Genomic DNA, 19,016 nt, shown 5'->3' with positions numbered 1-19,016 from the left:
ACTAAAAAACGGCTGTCACTTTTGCTTTATGGTCTGTCTTCAAGTCTTCTACAAATAAGCAGTATTTTACATCCACCCTTTTTTCCCAATTATCAATCGTTTATTCACTGAAATGACTTCTAAAAGTGAAAAAGATCGCGCCAAACAGATTCAGGATCGATGTCAGAATATATTAATACAATTGTTAAAAGATGAAGACAACAAATATTGTGTTGATTGTGACGCCAAGGGTGAGTGAATTCTTTTTTTATATATATTTTTTATTTCCTAATACTAGCTTTACTAGCTTTCACGGTCAAGTTTTAAGCGAGAGCATAAAGAATGATTCATTTACAAAACGAATATTTAACAATTATAAAATTCGCATGTGAACGAGGTCCTAAAACCTTTACGTTCTGATTTGTATAAGATTGACTCACGCTATCTGCAAATTAAAATATAAGATTGTCGATACCAATTTGCTTAGTTATTAGTGCATTTTTTAAACAAGCTAAGAAATCACTTCTGTTATTTCGATAATTGCAAGAGATTTTAAATAATATTGTAGTTATTTTCTTAAAATAAATAAACATGTATTATACAAGAGTACATCAGATAACACAAATCAATTGCATATTTGAAAAAGGAAATTGTTAAATTCTAGTTATCATAACAATAAAGATAAACTACAGTTGTTATCTTTTGTATAAATTCTTATTTGTATTAAAAGAAGTAATAATTAAAACTTTACATTAAAAATTATTTTTTAAACTTAAATATCCTGTAAGGCAAAGAAATGTCAAAGATGTTCATGAAACTTAACCAGTTGCATAATATATGCAAAAACAAAATTTACATAACAGCCAATAACATTTTAAGAATTTATTTATTCCCTTTTTTTAAGCATAACACTTATAATGTTATTGAAAACTGAATATAAGCCTAGGTGAATATGAGCCTGGCTAAATGATGTCTAGGTAAAAACATGACCTAAATTTGGCAAGGTAAGGTTTCTTTCCTTTGTGTATGTTATACCTGTTTGAAGGGGTCAGTGTCAAGCTAAGCTCTTAATGACATCAGGCTTCGCTTAATTTAACTTTGACTCCATTTTTAATAAGATTACTAAGTAAGGGACGAAATAAATTAAATAATATTTTCTATGCATTTGAATGTAAAAAAGTGTCTACCAAATTTTGTTTGCGTTTCATTGCTGTATAAATTATATTTCAGTCTAACAATGGTTCAGAATGTAGATTAAGCTAAACTGAAGCAAAAAAAATCTTCAGTTCTCTATAAATTTATTATTGTTTGAAAAATAAATATCCTTTGTCTATTTTTTTCATAATAAATAGATAAAGCATATTATTATGTAATGAAATAATTTTTATCTATGAGCTTACATCCTGTTAGATCTGCCTAAAACCAGTTGTATCTAGATTTGTTATCAATAAACAGAAGCGACTTATAAAATCATATTATCTACTAAAACCTTCTCCGATATGCACTTCATCTTATAGAATAAGATTTATGTATATTGGTTTAGTAGTTTTTCAGTTAGGTATTACAAAGAAAATGTTAATTATAGTTCATTAGTATAGGTTATTAGTTAATAATCATTTTAAGGAAATATTCTGAGAATGTTCTGTAAGATATCATTGATATTAAGTAATGTCAAATTTTATTATGATTGCTTCAGTTCTTTAATTGTGTGCTAACAAAAAGACAGCCAGTTACTTTTGCATTTATAATATTATTATAGATGTAATTTTTGTACTGCTTTGTAAGATTAATGATTCATATACTACAAATCTTGTGTGAGCATGGAAGCTAGTTAAAAAATGTCCAGAATTATTTAGTGTATTATTATAGCTTGCTAGATTTTATCGGACCACCTTGCTAGACAAAGTATTAAAAGACAATAAACTTACATTGCATATGCACCAACCTTGTGCTTGTAATTTCACTGGCTTACCGTTCCTTCAAACCAGAACACAAGAATACTAAATATTTGCTACCTATCCAGACGAGTTTGCACAAAGCTCTTCTACCAAGTGAACAAAGCTTTACCACCATTTATGCTACACAATAGTAATATAAAATGATTTCCATGTTACAGGACCTCGGTGGGCATCATGGAATCTTGGTATATTTCTCTGCATCCGCTGTGCTGGTATCCACCGTAACCTCGGCGTGCACATCTCGAAGGTGAAAAGTGTCAACCTCGACTCATGGACCGCTGAACAAGTGGTATGTTATTTAATTACTCTTGTACAAATTTTGGGGACATGGTTTTTCTATATAGAAAATCGAAATGGAAATTTTCTGTAGGTTGTTTGGTATGGTGAAAAAAATAAATTTAAAAAATTACCGTCCCAACAGATTCACAAAAAAAATATTATTTAATTATTTATTACAAATGCACACGAGCCAATGTTTCATGTAAATAGTAAGTGGTCAACTACGCCCATAGACAATGTCACTGCGTAAAGTAAAAACCACTCCTGAGGCTTTCACCATTCATACGGCCGTAGATTTGAAATTATGTGAATCTGGTACGGATGCAATCAATAAAATGCAATTATTTTCAGGTATATCTCCAACAAATGGGCAACTCCCGCGCTCGCGCCGTCTACGAAGCTAATTTACCTGATTCCTTCCGACGGCCACAGAACGATAACGCCTTAGAAGCATTCATCAGAGCCAAGTACGAGCAGAAAAAGTACATAGCCAAGGAATGGGTTCCGCCTACTATGCCGAAACTTAACTGGTGAGAATTTGCTTTAAACTGAAAATAGTAAAAAAATTGTTGATTAGCCGTGTGTATAAGTATAATGAACTCGTCTGTCTACTGGTTAACTTTGCCTTATGAAGGGGAAGTTGTCACTGATACTTGTTTACGCATATGTTGCATACATATGCGTAAACAAGTATTTCTGCACACTACTGGCTAATGGCCTTGAGAATGACCATCGATGGTGGTGAAAATCGATCGGAATTTCACAACCATCGCCATCACCATCCATGCGAATTCAAAAGAGGTGTTCGGTGTATTATGTTAGATAGATAGTGTAAAATAAAGTATATACGCATCGAGATGTCTCGGTGGCTAGAATACGTGAATCTTAACCGAAGACTGCGAGTTCAATCCCGTGTAAGCACTTGAATTTTCATGTGCTTAATTTGTGTTTATAATGATTCATCTCGTGCTCGGCGCTGAGTGATAACATCGTGAGGAAACCTGCATGTGTGTAGATGACTATCAAAACTAACGCCAGACTTTTTTCGGGTATGGATAGAAAAAAAATATTGAATATTTTAAGTAAATTAATGCATTCAAAATGTTTAGTAAATTTACATATATATAATGCAGTAAACAGTAAGATTTAACAATTGTCAATTTAAAACAATTAGCGAACGAAATTATGATGATAACGACACTATGAAAAGCTCGGCATATGAAGCGGGATTGGGGGGGGGGTCATATTATATACGTGTGTCTAATCGTCTTGTAGACACTTCATTATCTATACACACATAAAGAACGAATGTGGTCGTAACGGTCGAAGCAGTAATGCTCCACTGTCCGGTATACCAGTCACCATTGGGTTTTTATTTGTTCATTACCATATACTATATATAATATATGCCCTGATCTTTCTTCGGGATCACTTGAGTCAATCGGATGCGGCTCTCATTATAATTAATAAGATATTGCTTGAGTCTATTATTATATGAATTAAAACAAAGATAAGGAATTAGTGTTTTCTAATAAAAATATAAAAACGTGTTTTAAGTGAAATGTAGAAGAGAACTTTAAAAAGAAACAATGTTACATTTATTCATTGTTGCAACTTATTAGTTATGAATATTCTCTCATATTTAAACATTATTATATATTAATGTGTAACTGTTTCAGGGATAAAGAGATAGACGAGGAACTAGAGAAACAAAAACGTAAAAAGAGGGCCACAACGTCAGGCTTGGGTCCTCTACCAGCGCCATCTGCCGACAAGAAGTATAACGTATGTATTGTATAAACATAATAAAAAAGTAAAAATTAAAAATGGAATACATTGTACATTTATCTAATTTCTTATTTTCAGAAATCTGACGTTATACCGAGTCTGCCAAAACCTATATCAGTAAGTCCTAAACTAGGCAGAAATACACCAACCCACCAAGCAGATACCCCTAAAACGTCAAATGGATCAGCTGATCTACTCGGACTGGACACAGTGAAACCAGAGGTGAAACCGACCAACAACGACGACATTTTTTCAAATTTCTTTTCAGCGCCACAAGAGAAACCAGCAGAACCGAAACCGGAAGAACTGAAACCTGATCTCAAAACAGAGGAAGAAAACTTCTTCAAACAAGCAGCACCAACAGAGAAGGAGAAATCGAAACTAACGAAAGATAGTATCTTGGCATTGTACAGTCAAACACCGGCTAACACTTTAGCAAATCAATTCAATCCTGTCCAACAGGCTCAGCCCGGTGGTTACCCATTTGGAACAGTCTACCAAACCCCGGCTTACAACAATATGGCAATGCCGAATGGAATGCAAACATTCAACCAATTTCAACCGATGCCAAGTCAATTCCAACAGCCGTTCCCGAGTCAAATGCCACAGCAGCCGCTACAAAATGTTCAACCTTTCCCCCAAAATCAGCAATTTTTCAACACTCAACCGACTCAACATTTACCTCAACAATTTAGTGGTCTTAACTTAGGACAGAATTTCCCTAATGCTTTCCCACCGAACCCGAACGTTGCGAGCAATACAACATGGCAATAAGATTACAAGAAATATATCCGAGGTTTATATTTCGTTGTGCATTATAGATAACGTAATCGAGCGTTTATACTGTCACGGTTGATATTCACGGAATGGGTTATGATACAATGTTCAATATCCTTTAAAATGTTATAAATCTAAATAAATCCAGGGTGCGGATGATTGTGAAAATATGAGTGTAAGACATACATACTGTGTTTTTAAATGAATATGTGTAAAGTATTATCATAATGTTAAAAACTTTTCTTGTTGAATGAAGTATTACATTGTATGAGTAATAACTGATATACATAAAATTTTGTACAATTTTGTTTAAAAAATGTGTATGCTGTCTTCATTTCATAACATGTAATGTGTTTAGTAAATTTTCTAAAAAAGAGCAAGATAAAGACTCTCACTAGCGTTATTTTAATAGTGTGATATTTAATTATTATTCACTTCAATTAAATTTGTACAAAACATAAACAAAGAGTAATAATACTAAATGAACGGCCTTACTTATAAATGTTGCTAAGCGACTGTTTAGTTAAACGTCGATTTGGCTCTGTCTGTCATTATTGATTTGAGATGTGAAAGAAGAAGACAGCATTGTTCGACTAATCACTCGCTGACCAACGTTTGTAGTTAAGTAAAGCCGAATATTTTTACCGGTTTTTACTAAATGTAAATTTCTGAAATGAAGCAAATTCAGATGTAATCTGTCCAAATTACCGCCGTTTCATTAGTCGCTGATAGCGTCATCTGCTATCGACCAATGAACGTTTAGATTGAATTAATATAAATTATTGGTCAAATGATTGTTCTCCAAATTTAAAATCGATGATGTTGTGTCGTCGACACCGGTCAATCTCGTTCGTAAAATAATCTGTGCCCGGGTTTCACAACTGAATTGAATTTATCTGATTTTAATGAGTGTTTCAGAAACTGCAATTTGGTTATTTATTATATCATAAATATATTAAGTTTGTTTTTAATATACTATTAAAATGCTTCTCATTTCATATTTAATAGTAAGTTGGTCATTCAATATTATTTACATATATATTATGATGTTTGCCTGAAATCGCCAACTGTTTTTTATGAATTGTACAAATTCAATTGTAATACTGAAAATGTTTATTATACCGTGAAAAGTTCGTTAATAACAATGTTGGAACGCGTTCTCTCATGTCAAGGGACTTATATTTTATTTTATACATATATATAATTTATTATAGCTACCTTCGTGTATAACTGGTGATAATATTTAAGTTATTTTAAGCACCGAGAGAAATATGTAAACATATATATATATATATATATATATATATATATATATAGATAGCCTATTTCAATCTAATGAGTTGTGATAAGCAAGCCTTAGATTTATACATTATAAAAGGTGTTTTTTTTTTTTTAAAAGAATAGGAAGGTGGACGAGCATATGGGCCACCTGATGGTAAGTAGTCACCAAACGCCCTTAGACATTGGCATGGTTGACATTGTAAGAAATGCCAACCATCGCTTATAGCCAATGCGCCACCAACCTTGGGAACTAAGATTTTATGTCCCTTGTGCCTGTAATTACACTGGCTCACTCACCCTTCAAACCGGAACACAACAATATCAAGTATTGCTGTTTTGCGGTAGAATATCTGATGAGTGGGTGGTACCTACCCAGACGAGCTTGCACAAAGCCCTACCATCAGTAAAATTTGCTAATAGCTCTGCTATATTATGCTCTACAAACAGTTCTTGACTAATATATCCTTATATAATTACATATATCCACTTTCATTTTGACTTTCGAAGCTCTGATAACATCTTTGCTGAATTTCGTAATCAATTTGTTCACAATTCCATAATTTTATTTCAATATCTTTGTTCCACTCATGATTGCAATAGGCTATACTTGGGATATTATATGAAAATATAATTGAATTTGTCTTATATTAAATATATATGTATTTGTCTAAACGATTTCTTACATACTTTACACTAATGTATTAATTCTTATTTCATTTCTTTGGAATCTTGATTAGAAATTAATTTATATATAGATTTTATAGTATCTCGGTTTATATAATTCATTCTATTTGAATTTAATTCATTCTATTCGTATATTTATTGTCCAATTATTATGAAAAAAAAAAACCTATTTTTTTTTCCGTATATACAATTATAGAAATTATTTTTTTAATTACGACTTTACACGTTTTTTTTTTTAGTATTATCTTGCACTGTTGAGACACAAGTAGTGTTAGGGTCCGTTCACACAGACCGGCTCGGAGAGCATCGGCCTGCTTTTTTCTTTTCACACAGACCGGGTCGTATACGCTTGGAATTGGCCGGAGCGGAGCCGCCAACTATTTCACATCGACCGGCTGGAAGAGATCTGAAAGCGGGTGCGAGCGAGAAAGAGCACGCAAGCGGAGCCGGTCGGCTCCTTTTATTACTTCACACGAAGCGCGTTCAGGCATTTTTAATGACAAAAAAGGTGCAAATGCAAAAATAAACTTTACTACAATCACTCAAAACACTGTTTCCAACGTGATAAAAATCTGCTCTCCTCTCCGAGCCGGTCTGTGTGAACGGACCCTTATGTTGTTTGCGATTATTCAATGAGTAATTATTTAAGTAATTTTATAAATTCCAAAATATATTTTAGCGTTGTTTTAAAATAATCAATACAGTGTCTTCATTCAGCTAACTCTCTGCAGCAGCAAGATAGGACGTGGCGAGTCAGATTAGTAAGCTGTGTCGGTCTGGTTGATAGAAGTGTGATAGAACATCTGGTTCAAACCGGTTCAATCCACTGAGTAATCGATTGGTTATTTTGTGTGTCATTAATTTTGTACTTGGTGCTGAAGGAAAACATCTGGTAGAAATCTCCATGTCCCAGATGAATTTCCGCCAGTAAGATGTGGACAAATCTCTTAAACTTATTCTCAACAAGAGCTGTCTATGCCCACCAGTGGGAAAGGGGAGGGCTGAATGTAATTCGGTATCAATAAATCTTACAATTCTTGATCAGGGACAATAATAATTGTATTAAAATCCGAGAAATATTTAACGTTACTCATTTGCATGATGCTTAATATTACTTTGTAACTTTGTAGAATATATTTACTTTGCGTATTAAAGTTAATTGTAATAAGGTTGGATTTGTCGACTTTAGTTAAGATATTTTAGGAAAATGTTAAGAGTTGCAACGAATATTCGGTTACTGTTCGGTATTCGGCGTGATCGATTAATTTTTGACACGAATATCGAGTAATAAACTACTATTCGGCACGCAACTGAGCGAATTTTCGGTATGAGGCCGAATAATACAATTTTGCAACATTAGAAGATGTATCTATTCATGCTTTAGAACTGATATTGTTGGAATTCTATATCGCACACCTCTTTCATATTCGATTTTGAATTTCGAATGTTTGCGATAAGTTTAGAAAAATACAATTGGGCACATTCCTTTAATGTTGTTCTAAGTTTTTGTCTATGGTTTCTATAGATAGCCGTTGTCATTTATACTGATATAAATATAGATTCAAAATAATTATAGCGAAATTGGTGATTTGTTACTTATTCGATTTCATTGTATATTATTCGAGTAAAATAAATAGAACAATATAATATATGTATAAAAAGATTCGTAATAAGCTTGAAAAAATCAAATTGCTCTATAGTATAAAGTTCACTGACACAAATGCCGTTTTTATTCAAGTAAAGTTACAGCCGAGTCGAACGTGAAATCCTATTCAGAATCGCCTTGAAATTCGCGTAAAATTTGCTATATTTTTTTTTCCTTAGAAGATTGTAAGACATTTTTGCAAGGATACGCTCCGTTAGAATGTGACGGTTAATTAAAATTTTGTTTGGGGTACAAATGTTTAGTTCGTCTTAAGACGTCTTGAGAGATATTACTGAAGATGTTCTGACGACACTAATATCTCTGCTGCCGTACCTTATCTATAAGTTATCCTAAAATGCGCGTTTTGTATTTTTCTTTTATAATTGGAAATGTTAGTTAAATAAAAATGCTACGATAAAGTTGTACATCCTAATTAAAAATGTTCCCACCTTGGTATAGCGTGTCAAAACATAAAACTGCGATTCGGCAGGATACGAATTCGCAACACGGAGCTGAGACGTGAATAACTACGGGGTTGGGGTGAATATATACGCATGACATAGGTCCGAATCAATTCGCAAGTCCTCGCAAAGCGTCGTGCGAGCTCGCACATTTCCGAATTGTGACTTCGAATCGTATTTTTGGTTTAGTCCTATTGTATTGTAACAGTTTTTTTTTTGGTATGTGCTTAACTAGATATTTAGTTGAAAACAATTGTAGGTATATTTTTTTTTATCGAGCACTCAGTTTTTAACTAACAATTTTGTTTTTGTATTGTAAAAAAGGCCGCCATATTTTCTGTAAACTTAAGAAATCATTGATTAAAGTTGAAAGTACTAGAAACATAGTGTTAAAATATAATATTTGATGCTATTCGCATTTAGATAATGAAATCTATGATTTATAAAATACACCACAAAGTGTTGCAATGACTGAAAATGTTGAAGTTATTTCAAGCTTCAATACATTTGCTATTAAAAATCCAAGTTTGATGTGTTTAGTTGAAATGTAATTACATGTAAAATATATTTTAATTAGTTTGGTCACATGTCATATTGGCATTTCAAATCTGTATTTGATTTTCAAATAAATATAATGCCCATAGTCAGTATATCTTTTATTTATTTTCAAATTTAGGAGCAACCCATTCTTTATTATTAAAAGTGCGTTGATGATCATTGTGCTACGTCAAAGAGTAAAAAGACTTGATAGTCTACCTCCAAACAACAATATTGAATGCTTTAAAGGCTTAGTGAAGTGCTATCAATCCCATGGTTAGCGACTCACGAACAACGGTACCATCAGGAGACCCATGTGCTCGTTTACCTAAAAAATATAAATTAAGCAAGCAAATCCATCCTTCGATATAAATAATTCAAATATTCATTAGCAAATATTCCAATGTCGTCTGATTTCCATTCAGTAATTATAATTTTCTCATTTAAATCCATGGTATCGTTTTGCCTTTTTGTGGTATTAACAAAAATCCAACAACTGCAAAAAGCAATGCATACCATTGTTTTTGTTTATTTGTACAATATAACTTACTCATAGAATGCAATATTAATACATAGTAAACATAAAATTAATAATCATTTTGTACTATGCTTATGTCTATTCAATTTTATAGAGTGTAAAATGGAACGTAATTGCCCAAATGAGTATGAAGTGTTTTGCTTTTAAGTTTTGTAGCAATTAATAATAACTTTTTATACTGTTTTTATAGCTTAGTGTTAATGTTTTCACTTTGTTTTAAGGAAGAAAAATAATATTTTAATCTATAATATATATTTAGTGATGGAGACTAGGTAAGATACGAAAAACATTTTAATTAAACTCTCTTTCATAAGTCTACTTAGATTTTAGTTCAGTTTTGGCGCGCGAGGCCATGTTGACGGAACAGCTGTTGTCGCTAAAGATCTTTTAATTCTTGTATTTTAATTTTTATGTGCTGTTGACAAAAACACACTTACGTCAATATAAACAATGTTATTAACAAGTAAATATTTTTTTTATTAACTAATCTCGTACGTAAGAATTCGTTCAAAATGTTTAAAGAATAATAAACAACAATGGCTTGTGGTCTGGAAAGTTATGCGTGCAGTGACATTACGACATTGGAAGAACGGGAGTTTAATGCGAAATGGAGCAGGTTTTCCGATTGGCTTCATTGCATTTGTGTTGTAACATTCGATTTGGAATTAGGACAGGCAATGGAAAGCGTTTATCCCCCGGGCGTGAAATTGACAGATCAAGAGAAATGTAATATTTGTTATTTAGCCTTTCCCGATTCGAATTCTGGTTGTATGGGAGACACCCAGTTCCACGTGAAATTGCGTTCCGGTGCACCTCTTACGCGACAGCAATTATGTTATAATGAGGAAAGTGTGCCAACGCTTCGGGCTGATTCAACGCATTACTGGGGCTTCGTATATTTCCGTCAAGTAAAAGATCCATCATTGCCAAGAGGATATTTCCAGAAAAGTATCATATTACTAACGCGGTTGCCATTCATAAATTTATTTTACAAGGTTATTCAATTAATAGCACCAAAACACTTTGAAGATGGTGAGAGGAGTTTGGAGGCCGCTTGCCATGATATAAATAGGTGGCCGATACTTGAAGCCGGTCAGAATACTCTATTGCCTGTGTTAGGAAGTGTTTTTCAGTCATATATACCTAATCAACAAACTGGAAAAGTTTCAAGGTCAGATATCATTAAGCAAGTGCATTCCCCGAATGTACCACACATAGTGGTATCAATTCAGGATGTTAATGTTTTCGATGCGCTGTCTAGTTTAATATCACACCTACATTTATTATGGGAGCTTGTTTTAACAGCGGAGCCTATAGTCGTCATGGCAAGTTCACCGACAGAATGTTCAGCCTTGGTACAAGCTTTGACATACCTCATTCAACCTTTGCCATATTCTGCAGAATACAGACCATATTTCACAATACATGATAGTGAATTTAAAGAATTCACTCGTAAGCAATTTAACCCACCTTGCGTAATATTAGGTGTTACAAATCCATTCTTTACAAAAACATTGCAACATTGGCCTCACACTATCAAATTAAGTGACACAACTTCCATTAAGACTAAGTTGAGGAAAGTAGGCAATATGAAAAACTTGGACACAGCTCCAGGGGTTTATACTCAGTACAAACCATTTTTAGAAAAAGATAAATCTATAATCAAAAAACTTCATAATGGAATTAGGACTGATCGTCCATCAGAAGTACAGACTGCAATGGTAAAGAGACATTTATTAGAGTTGACCCAAAGTTTTATGATTCCATTAGAAAGATATATGGCATCATTGATGCCATTACAGAAAAATATATCACCCTTCCGAGCACCACCTATCCCAAATCCCTTTAATCCTGAAGATTTCTTTGCCACACTCCAACAAGCTGGACCTCATTTGACAACAGGGATTAAAGGTGATTGGATTGGTTTGTATAGAAACTTTTTCAAGACACCTAATTTTAGTGCATGGTTCCATGAACGTCATAACAATTTGACAAATAAGTTGCATGCATTACAACTAGAAGCATTGGCCGAAAGTGATCTCAAGAAATGGTCAGTTGGTAAAAAAGAGGTGGAAATTGTAGATATGGTTTTAAAGCTACGGGAAGTTTTGAAGAGTGACCCTCCTGTGGCTGACAATACACGGACTTTGTTAGCAAGGCGTTTGGAAGACTTAAACTGTATCCTGCCAGAAGATATGAAGTCTATTTTAAATGCAGCATCGTGACATACAGACTGCTGCACCTCAGGGCTGAGAGGTTGTAGCATCGACTGCAAAATTCAGTTGAAGAATACTTATTATAGGACTGTTGCTTGTGTGTAATATATTCAGCCAAATTATTAAGAAAATAGTTTATTTTCTTACACATAGTTAACTTAACACAGAGCTATTTTTTAAACAACTACAATCAATATCTTCCTAATATTTATCAGTCGTACCAGTTAAATTAATATTTATATGCTTATTACTCCTCGTTGATGAGTGTGCTATAATTTTAGTTAAAAATAATTAGTTGTAATATTTTTAATTGTAAAAATGTATGGATATCACTTTACATTTTATTGATTGATTAGTGAATTTTAAATATTACATATGGGGTTTTATCTGCGAGCAACCCCTTGTTTATTTTGCTCAATGGTTCAGAGTTCAAATCAACTCTTTTCACTACAGCTGTAACGGACAATGAGTAAAATAAATAGTAATTGTACTAAAACCATAATATGATATATATAATGCATAATATATGCTGCAAAAGTTTTAAGTATACAATATTGATATTGTTATAGAGCACTGGTTCTAAATTAGCACTTCTTTTTTATAAGGCAATATGGTCAAGATATATATGTATTATCCATGTATGGTTTATTTCAAGTTCCTTGGTGATCATTTGATCTCTTATCAGTTGTTATCATAACAACACCGGATAATAAATAATTCCAATGTCAATTTCATTGTTCCATGTTAAAACTAGTAGCTATCAGATCGAAATTAGAATATTAAGAAAACTAAAAATATCAGAAAATTTAAATAAGCTTTGCTTTTCATTGTAAAAAGAATACAAACAGAAATTACTATGTTGAATAAATCAAATTTTATGTTCAACTTGAAGAAAATTGCTTCATTACGAAATGTAAAATTGTTAATAAAGAAACTAAACTCGAGTACCACAATAATCATATATATAAAAATTAACTGTTAAAATGTATTTGAGTATGATTTATTGTGTGTATTGTAAGTATTGAAAATATACTTATTCTTTTTAAGTTAATAATTATTATAATTTTAAAATATCATTTATAACCATGTTGTTAAGCTTTTTTTTTTTAAATTAATTTGTTGTTATTATGATAACCTTTGGAATCTCTTTGAAACGTCTAAAATATTTAGTATGAAATCCATCCAAATTTTAAAGTAGTTATAATGTAGAGATAAATAACAAGAAATAATGATAAACCTAATCTTGCTTCTTTATGTTATTTATGTTTTGGATTATATAATGATTGTATGATCTGTGGCTTATCAAATTTGCAAATAGTTACTATAACATATCGGACTGATTGAACTGCTTAAATAATTTATAATTGGTGCCAAATTTTTTCCTCATACATTTTAAACTACATACTAAATCACGATTCTGTGAAGTAAATTTATTTTCTTTATCTCACTCACGTAAAATTTAACATAGCTTATTTTTGATTTAGCTGTGTGAATGTTGTTAGTATAACATAATGGATTTTTTTATTTCAATACTTGCTCAACCTTGTGTTTGTAAAATTGAAATCATTTCTCTTTATTTGTAACATATCCCATCGTGATAATTCTCTTATTCCATTTTAGAAGATAATTTACATAGAATATATTTTTAACCTATGTTGTAATTACACAGAATTCTTTCCCAGAATGCACTTATAAGGAAATGTAAATATAGACAATGTAGATTAAAAATTAAACTATAATATTTTCAAACAAATTGTTTTATTTATTTATGGCTTGGATTGACTCCTGACTCGATATAGAACTCAAAACCGGTCAGGATAACATTCCAGATGCACTAGACTAAACAAGTGAACAGGACATGGCATAAATAAATCCTACATACACTTGAAAGCTGGCATCTCACGGTGCTGACTGCATAACATAACAATTAAGTCTATTATTTACATGACTAAAAGGCAGTTTCACATTCTGATATATCTTGCTTTACTCCATATATTATCATTATCAGTTATAAGGGTATATAGTCCCGCAAGGGTTATTCCGGCAGCTGCACCTAAGCCCATTGAGCGGAGACCAGCTGTGCTTTTGTACAGAATTCCAGTAGCCGTTGCAGCAATGAATGTGTTGGCTGTGTCTTCTTTATCACGGAGCCAAGTAACTCCGAGGGCAATACTTGAATAAAATGATGCAAGGATACCTAAAGTACAACCAGTTGTTGTCCCTGTAAATAATGATAATGTTTATCAATACATAAATAAATTCTTCCTGAGTTGTTTAGGTTTTAACTTTTAGGGGTAAATATAATAAAATCCAAAAGGCATTTAACATTTCATACAGATTTGTTTATAAATATTGTTTTTATAAAGAAAAATTAATAGTGCATATCATAATTTATTTCTAATTAATTTACAACTAATAAAAAATATAATATTTAAATATTGATTCAGACAAAATTTCAAGATCAAAATAAGTAAATTGTGTTATCAATACTGACCTTGTTTCATTACGTAGTTAATTAATTGTGTCCTGCGAACTTTGCCTGTTTGTCCTGCCAGTGTTGTTGCTCTCAATCCTTTGTAGAGACCAGCCATACCCCCTAAACCTGAAATTTAAATACTTTTATCGTAAACAGATGTCTTATCATTATTTAAAAATCTGTACCATGTTTATTTATTCATTTAAAGAAAGAAAAAGATATTTCTAACTATGAGTAACAGTAAAATGCTAATTTTGTGACATACAACTGACAAACAATAATTACATATTAACATATATTTGTTCATAATTTTTCACTCATAAATAAATAGTACAACAGCAAAAATAATTTGATGTACTTTCTAATTAAATATTTTTAAAAGCCATCTTTATATCTATGTCCAGTAGATATATATCTTGTAGATTGCACTTTACTAACTAAAAGCTTATTATTGACTTTATGGGTGGTTATTATGCAGTTTATAATATTGAGATTGTGTACACTATTGTCAGCAATATTTTCACAGTAGTGTTAATCATTTGTGTAAACATATTTATGTAGTAGCGACAATCCATTGTTTACCTTGTAATGATTTTTTTATTAAATACTAATTGCCCCCGTGTGTTATTGTGGGGATGTCAGGTGTTAAGTATAATAGAACTATGTTATATATATAATGTTTTATCGCTCACTTTTGATTTTTAATAAATATTAGTTTCATAATTCACATTGCAATGCATATAGAACTAGTCCTTTGTTCATTCTATGAATTACAAAACCTTAAAGCGAATAATGTTAAATTATAATGGATATTGCAAATCGACTTATATACATATTCACGCCATGAATAGATATATTCTTCATTACGTAAATTTTTTGGAGTAGAGGTTACTTCAGAATATAAAGGTATGTGAATATGTGTTTACCTGAACCTGACATAAAGGACATTCCGATTATGGGTAATGCGACATTCGATCGTCTCGCAGTCGAAGCCATGTGGCTCTCATCAGGATATAGGAATTCTGGTTGCATTTTCGGTATGTAGTGTGGGTCGAAGTTAAGGTACGGCGAGAGGTTCGCGCTGGTTGGCTTCTTCTCCTCATTTTTATTTATCGGTATTATATCACTAAATAACGACATTTTCGTTTCTGTACACTAAATTGGCTATACTAAAACTAATGATCGTGATACTGCAATCACGCAGCGAATTTACAAGGGTCAAATTCGAAATGTCGTACGAATTGTCATTGTGAAGTTATGAACACACTGACATATCTTTACCACAGCTAAAAAAATAACAAAAGACTAACTAATTTCAGAGATAAAAATATTGCCATATGATATAATTAATATAACACTTTGTTTTAGTGAAGAAAGAACTTCAGATGACGTTAGGAAAGTTATAAAAACAGCAAAACTACACGAATCCGAATTAACAGAAACTACGCAGATATTACGATTTCCAAGTCCTGATCAACAAAATCATAATTTAAGACTAATGCTTTTAGATGACAATTTACTGAAGGAAATCGAAGCAGGAAACCAATTAATATTTAAAGGTAATTAATGAATGTTTAAATAATTTTTCTTTAAACCTTGTTTTGTTTATACTTTCATAAGTATATTATGAAATGGTACTTGTAATTATTTATATGTTTACGTAAATACGATAAAATATTTGTGACACTGGAAAAACTTGATTGCAGTCTAAATATTTTTGCAAAAAAATAACTATTTGGTCTAGTGCCTAATGATCCTATATAGTAGTAGTATAAGGCTGACGATCCTGAGGTACTGGGTTCAAATCTCGGGTCGGATCAATATATCTCACTCATAAGAATTTCTCTGTAGCCTTGGCAAGCGCGCAACACAGCCTGAATTCTCCTGTCGTGTTAGATTTCCCATTCCATCGGATTATGAGTATGACGCATATAAAGGGTACACTGTGTTTGCGCACACACGTAATATATAATATTTATATTGCTCGTAAATATTATGTCTTACGCAGTGGGTCCACTTGATAATCAAGGGAACATTTTCATCACTTGCAAAACACTCACGTATCATTACTATATTAATTTTACAATATGAATAACTGGATGGGTTCAACTTGATGAGAATCAATGTACCTACACATATGGGTTTGCGCAACTACTTACCACTAGTTACTGAGTGTCTTTTTTTATAGAATAGGAAGGCGGACGAGCATATGGGCCACCTGATGATGGTGGCGTTGGTGACCACTTAGGTCACCAACGCCCATAGACGTTGGCATTGTAAGAAATGTTAACCATCGCTTACATCACCAATGCGCCACCAACATTGAGAAAACTAAGATCCCTTGTGCCTGTAATTACACAGGCTCACTCACCCTTCAAACCGGAACACAACAATACCAAGTACTGCTGTTTTGCGGTAGAATATCTGATGAGTGGGTGGTACCTACCCAGACGAGCTTACACAAAGCTCTACCACCAGTAAATATTTATTATTACAGTATAACTTTATTTTTGCTTTAATGAATAATTGGTCTTATATCCTAGGCGATACTGATGAAAATGCCGTCTTATGTACGAGTAATAAAACATACGACATTAAAGAAGCTGAGACTTCGAACAGCTTGCTATTAGTACCCGATTTGCTGTTCGCTGCTTCAACAGGCCTAGATGAAACTAGCGCTAACAATTCCATGGAAGTCGACTCTGATTCATCATTCGAAAGATCAAATACCAGCTTAAACAAATCTACCGAATGCGATGAAGAGCAATTACCCAGAAACATCGTTTTTAAGGACATAGTAGATACATTCTTTACCTATTATGAGCTGAAGCCTTGCAAACCTCGTTTATCGAAATTAAGAAAACTTCTGGAACCAACGAAATATCGAGGATCTGAACTAGAATACTCGGTTGATAAATCGAAGTTGCTAAATTATGATGCGATTTTTGATCAAGTACAATCATCCAGAGATGAGTTAAACGAAGAGCTAGTAAAGATTCAGGCGATTAAAATCGATGAACATTATCGATTATTAGAATTCGATTACGAATTTCGGGTCCTTTCCTACATGTTGGATTTAATCGATGAAAATTCCTGGTCATTGGATAAGATATCGAAGGAAGTAACATTGGAGAGCTTGAAAGATCTCGTTCCAGGGTGTATATTGGAATCAATGTTCATGTCTTACACAGAGGAGTCTGTCATGGAGGATGGAATACAGTACTATCGATATAAAGAAAATAAAGTTTGTAAGTTCTTGGCGAGAGTGTTGCTGAAAAGTGCGGGAAAATTCAATTTAGTTGAATTCTTGCAAGCTTGGAGGGACTCCGTGCCGGAAGGGATGACGACGGACGTAAGATTTTATTATTGTACAAAAATATAGTATATAAATAAATAGCCTAGTAGCCTCAGATTCCCTACCCTAAATCAGGCTTTGACTTTGACGGTACTCGTAAGTCCAGTGATAAGACTTTGTATTGTTCGTTCGTTGGTATATGTTATTCCTGAATTGGTTCCTTCAATTATCCCAACAGTAAAACTTAACACTTTGTATTATACCCAGTTTCAAGGTTGAATGGTGATGGTAGCGAGTATGATTACGAGCATAAGGGGCAAAACATCATAGTTATAGATTGCGCAATGTTGGTGGAAAGAGTGGGATTTTACTTCTTTTTTGCAAACGTTTGGGTAAAAGTGACAGCTTAGCGTCAGACCATTTGCTCATCTGCCATCCTATAACAAAATAAAAAAATTGTCTTAATAACGTATTTAATTTTAAGTTCAATGATAAACAGTATGTTTATAGCGCTAGTCATAATACATTTTGTTAAATTATCCCTTCCAGGAATACTTGTTAGCGGGCATTGCTTTAGTAGACAAAACGTCAACCCCCCAAGTTGTATGGGGTTTCTCGGAAAATGATTTGCCAGAGGACATAAATCAAAGGTTCAAAGTTCTATTTCAAACGAAAGCAAAATGGACGGTCAGCGAAATATCGCCATACATTGAGTAAGTATTACATTCTCAAAAATGTATAGTAAAATAAATTTTTCTATGCTCGCCGATGATGTAAGAAGAAACTCGAAACTCATAGAAGGCGATCGTGGACTGCCATAAAGAGACAAGACTATATATAATATTGACTATTATAATCATTAATTTTAAAGTACACACGAATCAAAACGTCCTCCGGTTGAGTGAGATGATTAATTAAGTATTTAATTTGATTTTTAGATTGTACGCCACAGAAAAATTAAACGTGAACGCGTTGTTGACGAAGTATGCGCGCGCATCCACCCAAGATGGCATCCGAGTGTTCTCAGCGAAACACATGAAATGATATTTATTTGTTGCAAATTTGATAGAAATATAGTATTTTTTGAAAAACAGAATTGTTT

At 32.7% G+C, this 19,016-nt stretch overlaps 4 protein-coding genes across 4 annotated transcripts; 3 read left to right on the top strand and 1 right to left on the bottom strand.

Annotated features, from left to right (window-relative positions):
- The first annotated feature begins 46 nt into the window (after positions 1 to 46).
- Positions 47 to 6,075, top strand: LOC126777369 (stromal membrane-associated protein 1-like). Its single transcript, XM_050500407.1, has 5 exons — positions 47 to 230; positions 2,096 to 2,226; positions 2,568 to 2,746; positions 3,896 to 4,001; positions 4,083 to 6,075. The coding sequence occupies exons 1-5, from the start codon at positions 113 to 115 to the stop codon at positions 4,776 to 4,778; spliced, it is 1,230 nt and encodes a 409-aa protein (XP_050356364.1). The 5' UTR covers positions 47 to 112; the 3' UTR covers positions 4,779 to 6,075.
- A 3,971-nt stretch (positions 6,076 to 10,046) lies between these two features.
- LOC126777368 (sister chromatid cohesion protein DCC1) lies at positions 10,047 to 18,980 on the top strand. Its single transcript, XM_050500406.1, has 5 exons — positions 10,047 to 10,199; positions 15,988 to 16,178; positions 17,163 to 17,971; positions 18,464 to 18,627; positions 18,853 to 18,980. The coding sequence occupies exons 1-5, from the start codon at positions 10,189 to 10,191 to the stop codon at positions 18,956 to 18,958; spliced, it is 1,281 nt and encodes a 426-aa protein (XP_050356363.1). The 5' UTR covers positions 10,047 to 10,188; the 3' UTR covers positions 18,959 to 18,980.
- LOC126777360 (protein DENND6A) lies at positions 10,279 to 13,001 on the top strand. Its single transcript, XM_050500391.1, has one exon. It carries the CDS (start codon positions 10,464 to 10,466, stop codon positions 12,150 to 12,152), a length of 1,689 nt encoding a protein of 562 aa, XP_050356348.1. The 5' UTR covers positions 10,279 to 10,463; the 3' UTR covers positions 12,153 to 13,001.
- LOC126777384 (mitochondrial import inner membrane translocase subunit Tim23) lies at positions 13,882 to 15,873 on the bottom strand. Its single transcript, XM_050500429.1, has 3 exons — positions 15,546 to 15,873; positions 14,638 to 14,745; positions 13,882 to 14,364 (listed from the first exon to the last, which is right to left on the bottom strand). The coding sequence occupies exons 1-3, from the start codon at positions 15,757 to 15,759 to the stop codon at positions 14,105 to 14,107; spliced, it is 582 nt and encodes a 193-aa protein (XP_050356386.1). The 5' UTR covers positions 15,760 to 15,873; the 3' UTR covers positions 13,882 to 14,104.
- Positions 18,981 to 19,016: the final 36 nt, after the last annotated feature.

This window comes from Nymphalis io, chromosome 22 (genome assembly GCF_905147045.1).
Source record: "Nymphalis io chromosome 22, ilAglIoxx1.1, whole genome shotgun sequence".
Lineage (NCBI taxonomy): Eukaryota > Metazoa > Arthropoda > Insecta > Lepidoptera > Nymphalidae > Nymphalis > Nymphalis io.
The sequence above is the reverse complement of the archived record's forward strand: the minus strand, read 5'-3'. Positions and strand labels throughout refer to the sequence as shown.